Source organism: Oryctolagus cuniculus, chromosome 16, assembly GCF_051225735.1.
Source record: "Oryctolagus cuniculus isolate XC-2025 breed Fujian yellow rabbit chromosome 16, ASM5122573v1, whole genome shotgun sequence".
Taxonomy (NCBI): Eukaryota; Metazoa; Chordata; class Mammalia; order Lagomorpha; family Leporidae; genus Oryctolagus; species Oryctolagus cuniculus.
Window position 1 is genome coordinate 987,581 of NC_142882.1, and position 9,729 is coordinate 997,309.

At 74.8% G+C, this 9,729-nt stretch overlaps 1 protein-coding gene across 2 annotated transcripts; it reads right to left on the reverse strand.

The window, feature by feature from the left end:
• Positions 1-9,469, reverse strand: MKNK2 (MAPK interacting serine/threonine kinase 2). Of its 2 annotated transcripts, none has more exons than XM_089315251.1 (14): positions 9,305-9,469; positions 9,040-9,174; positions 5,978-6,065; positions 5,782-5,883; positions 5,122-5,219; positions 3,787-3,866; positions 3,306-3,379; positions 3,099-3,203; positions 2,963-3,018; positions 2,784-2,879; positions 2,229-2,454; positions 1,742-1,906; positions 1,217-1,260; positions 1-1,086 (listed from the first exon to the last, which is right to left on the reverse strand). In XM_089315251.1, exons 2-14 carry the CDS (start codon positions 9,088-9,090, stop codon positions 229-231), a joined length of 2,043 nt encoding a protein of 680 aa, XP_089171377.1. In that variant the 5' UTR covers positions 9,091-9,174; positions 9,305-9,469; the 3' UTR covers positions 1-228. The 2 variants fall into 2 exon arrangements, with proteins under 2 accessions (XP_089171377.1, XP_051686643.3); XM_051830683.3 differs by having other exon boundaries at positions 2,229-2,423; positions 9,305-9,461.
• Positions 9,470-9,729: the final 260 nt, after the last annotated feature.

Below are 9,729 nucleotides of genomic sequence, written 5' to 3' on the forward strand. Positions count from 1 at the left end.
CAGGTTTGCGTTGACTTTTATTAAATGCGTACAAAACGGATACAAAAGCCCGCGCGGTAAAGTGCTCGGTCCCCGCCGTGCCGGGCGTCCGACCCTCGGCCTCCTCCGCCCGGCTCCGCGGGCCGCCGGCCAGGCCCGCCGACGCTCAAGTACCGACAACAGGGACGCCAAGTCAGCCCAGGTCTCCTGGTTTTGCTTTTTTTTTTTGTTGGTGTTTTTTTTTTAAAACTAAACACGACGGCCGACCCGGACCGCGCACGCGCAGCGGGGAGCTCGGATTGCATAGTTTTCACCGCGGTCCGCGGCCGGCCGCCCCGGCTGGGGGGCCCTGCACTCCCGGGGCGGCCCAGGCCGAGGCCGATTTTCCTGAAGGTGGACAGCGCGCAGCTGCCCGTGGGGCCCGGGCCGGACGTGGCCGCGGTCAGACGGAGCCCTGAGAAGGGGCACTGCGGGGCCCCCGTGTCGCTGACAGGCGGCTGTCCACACCCTCCACCGCGGGGCGGCCCCGGGCAGGGTGGGGGTGGGAGTCCCCAAGGTCAGCTGCAGTTTAAGGTCAAGGTCAAGGTCAGGGGCCTCGGAGGAAGCCTGGATTGTCAACTCTCCCGGGACCAGGCGGCCGGGGGCTGAGGGCGGGCAGCGGGGGCGCCGCCCCGACCAGGCCCGAGGCCACCGTCCCATCCACCTGGGGGCGGCCGGGGGCGGCCGGGGGCGGGGCTTCACAGTAGGCGCCCTTGCTCTCGCCGGCGCGGCTGGCTTTGACACCGTGGAAAGGGGAAACGGGGTGCGAGGCGGGGAGAAACGGGAAAAGGGGCAAACCCAACAGCAAAATCCTACAAACACACACCGCCGGCCCGCAGCTCGGCTCAGCCGCGGTCGCCCACCAGCACCACGCCGGCCGCCGGGCTGGCGCGCTGCCGCCGCTGGGCCAGCTGGGACTCGGAGGGCGGCGACAGCGGCAGGCAGCGTGAGGTAGCTCGGATGACCACGGGCGGGGCCGCCTCGGCCGCGTCCTCGCGCTGGGCCAGCTGCCGGTTCACCGCCATGGCCTCGGCCGCGAACGACGTGAGATCTTTGGCACAGCTGTTCCTGCGGGGGCGGGGCGGGGCGGCGCTCAGGGAGGGCCCCCGGAGGCCCCGCCCCACCACGCCCCCAGCCCCTGCGGCCCCCCCCCCGCCCCGCCACGCCCCCAGCCCCTGCGGCCCAGAGCGGCTCTCACCTCTGCAGGACCATGGGCGTGGGCAGGGTGTTCTCGGGGGCGCACTGCAAGGAGACGGGAGGGGCTCGACAGCGGGCCGCGGCGCACCCCGGGGTCCCAGGGCCAGGCCGAGCCCCCGCCCCGCCCCCACCTGCCCCCAGGGCCAGGCCCCGCCCCGCCCCCACCTGCCCCCCAGGGCCCGGCCGAGCCCCCATCCTGTCCCCCATCTCCAGGCCAGGCTGGTGGACCGCGGGCCATCCCGGGGTCCCAGGGCCAGGCTGAGCCCCCGCCCCGCCCCCACCTGCCCCCCAAGGCCAGGCCCCGCCCCCACCCTGTCCCCCATCTCCAGGCCAGGCTGCAACAGTGGACAGCGGCCCATCCCGGGGTCCCAGGGCCAGGCCGAGCCCCCCCCCGCCCCCACCTGCCCCCCAGGGCCAGGCCGAGCCCCCACCTGCCCCCATCTCCAGGCCAGGCTGCGACAGCGGCTGCAGGACACACGGCCCGCCCCGCCCCGCCCCGCCCCGCCCCGCGCGCCCGCGTCCTCACCCCCTGCACCCACGGGTGCTGCAGGACCTGCGCGGCGCTCAGCCGCTGCTTGGCGTCCCGCACCAGCAGCCTGGAGATGAGGTCTTTGGCGGCGAGCGAGATGTGCGCCCAGTCCTTGTCGGGGAACTCGTACTTGCCCTGCTGGATGCTCTCGAACAACATGCTCTGGGGGCGCAGAGGGCGGGGCTGAGCGGCCGGGGCGGACCCCTGCCGCGCCGCCAGCCCGGCCCCCACATGGGCCCCGCCCCGCCCCGCCGCCAGCCCGCCCCGCCCCCGCGCACACCCCTGCCCCACCCCCGCCCCGCCCCTGCCCCGCCCCCCACACGGACCCCCGCCCCGCCGCCAGCCCCGCCCCCACATGGACCCAGCCCCGCCCCGCCCCATCGCTGCCCCGCCGCCAGCCCCGCCCCGCCCCGCAGCTCCGCCCCCGCGCACACCCCCGCCCCGCCGCCAGCCCCGCCCCCATCACTGCCCCGCCCCCGCGCACCTGGCAGGCCGGGCAGGCCTCGCCGCGGTCCCAGCCGCAGTCGCTGCCGCAGCGGCCCACGAAGGGCGGGTAGCCGCTGAGCAGGATGTAGAGGATGACGCCCAGGCTCCACAGGTCGCAGCGCTTGTCGTAGATGCTCGCTTCCTCGCTGAACGCCTCCACCACCTCCGGGGCCATGTACTCGGCCGAGCCGCACTGCGCAAGCGCGCGCGGGCGGGGTCAGTGGCTGCCGCGGTGCCCCGCCAATCAGAGACCAGAAGCCAGGAGCGCCCCGCCCCGTCAGCAGGTGCCACGGACCCGCCCGGCCCGCCCCGCCCCCTCTGCTCCGCCCGACCAATCAGCAGCTGCTGTTGCGAGCCTGCTCGGCCCCGCCCAGTCGGCAGGTGCTGCCGTGGGCCCGCCCCGCCCCCCGCCCCGCCCCGCGCCCCGCCCGGCCAATCAGCCGCTGTTGCTAAGCGGAAGCCCCAGCTCCGCGCCCGAGCGGCAGGACCGGCCGGGGCACCTGCGGGTTGCGCAACCGCACGGTCCCCGAAGCCCGGCGCCGCGGGCCCTCACCGGGGTGAGCAGCTCCGGGGTGGAGATGGGCGAGCAGTCCCCGTTCAGTTTGATGCCGCTGCCCAGGTCGAAGTCGCAGATCTTCACGGGGGACACCTGGCGGGCGGGCGGGTGGGCGGGGCGGTGAGAGCCGGGACGCAGGCCCGCGCGCGCGGCTCACCACCCTGCGGCCGGCTCACCTGGTCGGGGTGCTCACACAGGATGTTCTCGGGCTTCAGGTCCCTGTGGGCGATGCCTGGGGGCGGGCAGAGGGGCGGGGTCAGGGCGCGACGGCCACGCCCCGTGGGCGCGGCCCGGGGCAGCGGAGGCGCGCACCTTTGTTATGCAGGAAGTCCAGGGCGCTGGCCACGTCCTGCACCACCACGCTGGCCTCCAGCTCGTTGAAGTGCCGCCGCTGGTGGATGTGGTTCAGGATGGAGCCTGTGGGACGCGGCGGTCAGCGCCCCGCCCGCCCCCCCCACCCCGACGGCCCCGCCCCCGCCACGCCCCCGGCCCCACCTACCGCCCCCCGGCCCCGCCTACCGCCCCGCATCTTCTCAAACACCAGGTAGAAGCGGTCCTCTTCCTCGAAGAACTCGATCAGCTCCAGAACGTTTCTGGGGGAGGAGTTGAGGCCCCTGAGGCCCTGCCCCCCCCCGTGCCGCCTGGGGGGGCCTGCCTGTGTCCCTGGGGGAGGGGCGAGGGCGCCCTGTACCGCCTGGGGGGCGCCTACCTGTATCCCTGGGGGAGGGGCAAGCGCCCTACCTGTGTCCCTGGGGGGCACCCTGTGTCCCGGGGGGGGCGCCCTGTGTCCCTGGGCGGGGAGGTGCCCCCTACCTGTGTCCCTGGGGGAGGGGCGAGGGCGCCCTCTGTCTCTGGGGGAGGGGCGAGGGCGCCCTGTGTCCCTGCGGGGGCCTGCCTGTGTCCCTGGGGGAGGGGCAAGCGCCCTACCTGTGCCGCCTGGTGGGGGGCGCCCCTACCTGTGTCCCTGGGGGGCGCCCTGTGTCCCTGGGGGGGCCCCTACCTGTGTCCCTGGCACTGGTACAGCATCTCCACCTCCCGGAAGACCCGGCTCCGAATGTGGCCCGGCTGCTTCTCGATGATCTGCACGGGCGGGGGACACTGGTCAGCGGGGGACACTGGTGGTCCTGGGGGGACAGCAGCGGTCAGCGGGGGCACTGGTGGTCAGCGGGGGACACTGGTGGTCCTGGGGGGACAGCGGCGGTCAGTGGGGGCACTGGCGGTCAGCGGGGGACAGTGGCAGATGGGGGGGACACTGGCGGTCAGCGGGCTGCCCGGGGCCGGCCGGAGACTCAGCGCGACCTTTGCCCTCCATTCGGCAGCGGTCGAGGGGGCGCGGGGCTCGCTGGAGGCCAGAACTGCGGCGTCGGCAGGCGCGCCCACCCCTCCGCGGGTCCAGAGGCTTCTGTGCCCCCCCCCGCAGTCAGGTGGCTCAGCCCCACGTGACCCAGGAACCGGCGGCCTCGTGGCACCTGGCGGCCAGCCCGGCCACTCGCTCTGGCCCTGCGGCTGCTGCCCCCGCCCTGCCCCTGGCTCTGTGCCAGCCTGGGCAGCCGCCGTCCCCCGCCCCCGGGGGCTGACCCTGAGAGCTGCCCGGCCGCCCCGGGAAGCCAGCCTCGGTCTCTGCGGCCCCGTCCTGTCCCGCCCCGGGCCACAGCGCCGGGCAGGCGCCTGCTGACTCCCAGGCCGCACTGGGGTTGGCTTCCCGGGCTGGACATTCCAGCCCGTCCTGGCTGGGCTGGGCGGCCACTCGTGCCCAGGGCACCCTGCCCGGCGCTCTGTTCTGTTCCGTGACAAACACACCTGTGCCAGGGAGGGCAGAGGCGGCCTGGGCCGCGAGCCAGCCCCTGGGGACACAGCAGGGTCCCTCCCCGCTGGCGGGAGCCTCCCGGGGTCCCAGCTGGGGTCCGAGCCCCCGAGCCCCACCGGCCCGGGTGCCACCTCCCGGAGAGGCAGCCAGGAGGCCCCCAGCCCCAGTTTCCCTACGCGCGCTACACGGACAGAGCGAGGCCGCTGGCCAGGAGGGCGCGGAGGACACCGGCCGCACCCCCACCCGCGCGGGCCGGGACCACGCCTTCCTGCCCGGGGGCGGGGGCTGCCCAGGCCACGCCCAGCCCTCGAGCCAGGGAGCACCAGGTGCGGTTTCCCAGGGAGCCTGGAGGGAGCGCGGGAGGTCTCGGGGCCCGGGCGGGCCAGGGCCTGGGCGGGCAGCAGTGGGCCCAGGCCTGCTGCCCGTGCTGCCCCCTCTGCCGGGCTCACCCTGGGGCAGCCGGCCCGCGCGGCCTCCGACCCCAGCCCCAGCCTGGCCACCTGGGCGGGGGGGGGGGCCAGCCCTCACCTTGACCGCGTACTCCTGGTTGGTGATGAGGTTGACGCAAGTCTGCACGCGGGCGTGGGCGCCCTCCCCCAGCACGTCCTCCTGCAGCTGGTAGACGTCTGGGGGCAGCGGGGCCGTGAGGGCCTGGGCCCCCAGTGCACACCCGGCGCACACACACACTCACACTGTGCACACACACCCCGTGCACACTCACAATCACCCGGCACACACACACTGCACACACACACCGTGCACACACACACCCCGTGCACACACACTGCACACTCATGCACCCCTGTACACACACACCCGTATGCACGCACACCCCTGTGCACACACAATCACCCGGCATGCACACACCCCCGTGCACACACACACACCCCGTGCACACACTCACAATCACCTGGCACACACACTGCACACACACACCGTGCACACACAATCACCTGGCACGCACACCCCTGTGCACACACACACCCCGTGCACACACACTGTGCACACTCATGCACCCCTGTACACACACACCCGTATGCACGCACACCCCTGTGCACACACAATCACCCGGCATGCACACACACTGCACACACACACCCCGTGCACACACTCACAATCACCCGGCGCACACACCCCCTGTGCACACACACACGCCCTGCACACTCACACTCACGCACCGGCGCTCACCTTCGAACCTGCCCGAGAAGCTGTCGGTGGCGCGGCCCCGTTTCTTCTTCTTGCCCCTCTTCTTGGCGTCCGGGATGTCGATGGGCTGGCTGGCGGGCATGTCTGTGCCGACGGCCGGACGGGGGTCAGCAGGGGGTCAGCAGGGCGCCCCCGGCCTCGCCCCCCGCTCTCGCCCACCCCCCGCCCTGCCGCTCACCGGGGCGGGCCTCGAGCTCCGGGCTGCAGTCCGTGTCCCCCAGGTGGGCCTGCTCTAGGGACAAGGCCAGCTCCAAAGGGTCCTGTGCCTGCGGGGGGGGGGGACAGCGCGCTCAGGCCCCGCCCCCTCGCCCAGGCTGGGACCCTGAGACCAGGCCCCGCCCCTCACCCAGGCTGGGACCCTGAGGTCAGGCCCCGCCCCTCACCCAGGCTGAGACCTGAGACCAGGCCCCGCCCCTCACCCAGGCTGGGACCCTGAGGCCAGGCCCCACCCCCTCGCCCAGGCTGAGACCTGAGACCAGGCCCCGCCCCCTCGCCCAGGCTGAGACCTGAGACCAGGCCCCGCCCCCTAGCCTGGGCTGGGACCCTGAGACCAGGCCCCGCCCCTCACCCAGGCTGGGACCTGAGACCAGGCCCCGCCCCCTCGCCCAGGCTGGGACCCTGAGACCAGGCCCCGCCCCCTCGCCCAGGCTGAGACCTGAGACCAGGCCCCGCCCCCTAGCCTGGGCTGGGACCCTGAGACCAGGCCCCGCCCCCTCGCCCAGGCTGGGACCCTGAGACGAGGCCCCGCCCCCCAGGCAGCGGTGGCACCAGGGGCTCCCGGCCCCACGCATCACCCTGGGGGTACCCTGCTCCCGCGGGGACACTGGGCCGAGCCTGGGGCCCACGCAAGGCCGCCATGCCTGGGGGTGCCGCCAGGGCCGGGGCTGGGCTCTGGCCTGGGTCTGCTCACCCCAGAATGGGGCAGCCAGCACGGCCGGCTGACCACGCGCAGCCGGGACATCAAAGGGACGGGGCAGGAGGAGGGGTGAGTCACCGGGCGGGGCTCCCGCCGGGCGGCAGGGCCTGCTTTCCCACGGCCTCCCGGGCCGGCCCCGCCGGTGACCCCGGGCATGGCCCTCAGCGCCCCCTCCTCCCCGCCTGGGGAGCCCTGGTCTGACGAGGGCCGGGCCGCGTCCACACCTCCGCGCGTGCCTGTGGCGGCCCGGACCGCCCGCTCCGCCCGCTCCGCCCGCTCCGTCCAGCTCCGTCCAGCTCCGTCCAGCTCGGGGCGGGCAGCCCCCGCCAACCCCGCCACAGCTGCTGACTCGGCAGACAGCGCCTCACAGCCCTGGGGACCGGCGCTGGCGCCCGGGGCGGCCAGGCCGCGCTGCCCAGGCCCCACGGCCCCTGCGGCCAAGCCCAAGCCCCCGCGGGTCCCCGGCCCTGACCGGGCGAGGCCGGCGCAGCCCCGCGTGAGCCGGGGCGGGCTCACCCCCGGGGGCCTGCAGGCCGCGGTGGACGGCAGGTGGTCCTGCAGGGGGAGACCCGAGGGCCGCCCGTGCTCAGGCCTGGGCCGTGGGAGGGAGACGAGCCCGCAGGGTGGCGGGAGGCCGGCACGGCACCTGCGGCTCCCCGCACCGAGGCGGCCCCGGCCGGCCACAGCAAGGGGGCCACGAGGCTCGGGCAGGGATCGGCCACGGCTGGCGCTCGCCCGCCCCAGAGCCGGTGGGCCGTGGCTGAGCCGGCGCGGCTGCCCAGGCCTGGCTGAGCGCCTGTGCCCGTCCAGGGGCCGGGACCGGCGGCACCGCGGGCTCGGCCGGCGCCCACGGGGCTCCCAGTGTCTCGCCCTGAAGCAGGTGTCGCGAGGGGAACCCCAGCGGCGGGAGGGCGGCCCCGTCCTGGGCGGCCCCGTCTGCTCCGGGCAGTCTGCGTGGCGCCGGGGTGTGGGCGGGCCTGGCGGGGGGCGCAGCCCCCCCCTGCACTGACCCCGCCTGGGCTCCCGCCCCCCCCCCAGGGGAGACCATGCCAGGGAGCGTCGCAGGCCCACCCAGAGCCCCGGGACCCGCCAAGGCCAAGGCCACAGCCAGGATGACCCCTGGGGACACCGGCTGGGCGGGGCCTGAGGTTCTGGCCACTCCCCCCGCCCCCCCCGCTCCACCTGCGCGTGCACACACACACACACACACTCACACACAGAGACACACACACTCATGTACACACACCACACAGTCACCCGCACACACATGCAGTCACCCGCACACGCACACATAAATGCACACACGTGTCACCCTCACATGTGCACACAGATTTATACACACGTGCAGTCACCCGCACCCGCAAATTCACAAACTCACACGTGCACACTCTCACACGCACTCACATGTACAAACGTACACACGTAACCACTCACACACTCACATGTATACACACACGCACACACATGAGCACACACATGCACTCATACATGTACACACTCACGTACACACATGCACACACGTGTACAAACATGTAGTCACTTGCGCACACATGCACACTCACATGTACACACGTACACATTCATGAGCACACACTCACGCACCCACACACATGTACACACTCACGCGCACACATGCACACACATGAGCACACTCACGTACACATATGAGCACACACGCGCACACACATGTACACACATGTACACGCGCGCGCACTCACGTCCCGCCGCCTGCACCCGCAACAGGTCGCGTCCCGCGAAGCCGGGAGCCATTACATAAGCGGCCGCGGGCGGGGCGGGAGCTGACATCACCGAGTCCCCGGGCCGCCCCGCGGGGCCCCTGCCCGGCACCTGCCCTCCCGCCCGCCCCGCCCCGCCGCTCATGTGAGACCGGCCGGGGCGCCGGCCCAACTTCCCGCCCCGACAGGAAGCGGCCCGCGGGCCGGGGTGCGGGGGGTGCGGGGGGTGCGGGCTGCGGGGGCGCAACGCGCCCCCCACCGCACCGCACGGCCCGCGGCGGGAGCGGGGGGCCGCGACCCCAGGGAGGCCGCACGCAGGGCGGGCCCCTCCCCACCGGGGCCGCACGGGCCGGGGCTCGCGGGGGTCAGTCACGCGGCCCGGCCGGATCCCGACCGAGGGACCCACAGGCCCTGCAGACCCCTCCCCAGGGCGCTCGCCCGCCCGGCGCCTGCCGGACACACAGAGCCAGGGGCCCCGCGGGCGGGCACACCGCGGGCCCCGCTGGGGTTCGACGCCGCGGCTGCAGCCTGGGGACCCCCCCTCGCACACACCGGCGCCCTCCGCGTCGGGGCCGACCCCGGCCTCACCTTGAACGAACGGTGGAAGCGCTGGACGTCGGCTGTTTTCCGGTGCACCATCTTCTGTCCGGGCCCCGCCGGCGGGGGAGGGGACGCAGGGCCCGGGGGGCGGCCCGCGGGCGGGGGGCGGCCGGGGACCGGACCCTGAGGGCGGGAGCAGACAAAGGGACGCGGTGAGCGGCGGCGCCCGGCCAGCCGGGGGCGGCGAGGGCTCCGCCGGGCCCCTCTGCCCGCGCCCGGGTCGGGGGCCCCGGGGCCCGCGGGCCGCACTCACCGGAGTCGGGCTCGGGCCGGGGCCGCAGTGCCGCCGCCGCCGCCGCCGCCGCCCGACGTCGCGCAGCCCGGACCCCGCTCCGCGGACCGCGCGGGGAACAGCGCCGCCACCGCCGCCACCGCGGGACTCCCCCGTCTGGGCCGCCGCCGCCGAGAGGAGCCGGGCGCGCCGCCGCCGCCGCCGCTTTTATAGGCCCGACCCCGGCCAGGTCCCGCCCCCCGACGCAGGACACGCCTCGGCCACGCCCCCGCGAGGGAAGGGGTGAGACGCGAGGGGCGGGGCCTGCCCAGGTGTCGAGTGCGGCTGCGCGTCCTGGGGGCAGGCTGGGCCCGACTTCCTGGCGCGCGCCTGCGCAGTGCGGCGCTCAGCGCTCGGGTCCGTGGTCCACCTCCCCTGGCCTCCTGGCCCTGGCGGCGGCGGGACCT

Bases quoted from the DNA above. Each gene is read 5' to 3' on its own strand.
- MKNK2 (XM_089315251.1), bottom strand. From the start codon at position 9,090: ATGGTGCACCGGAAAACAGCCGACGTCCAGCGCTTCCACCGTTCGTTC. The intron at 2,880-2,962 runs GTGAGCCGGCCG...CCCGCCCGCCAG, and splicing joins TGTGTGAGCACCCCGACCAG to GTGTCCCCCGTGAAGATCTG. The intron at 1,087-1,216 runs GTGAGAGCCGCT...CCGCCCCCGCAG, and splicing joins ACGCCCATGGTCCTGCAGAG to GAACAGCTGTGCCAAAGATC.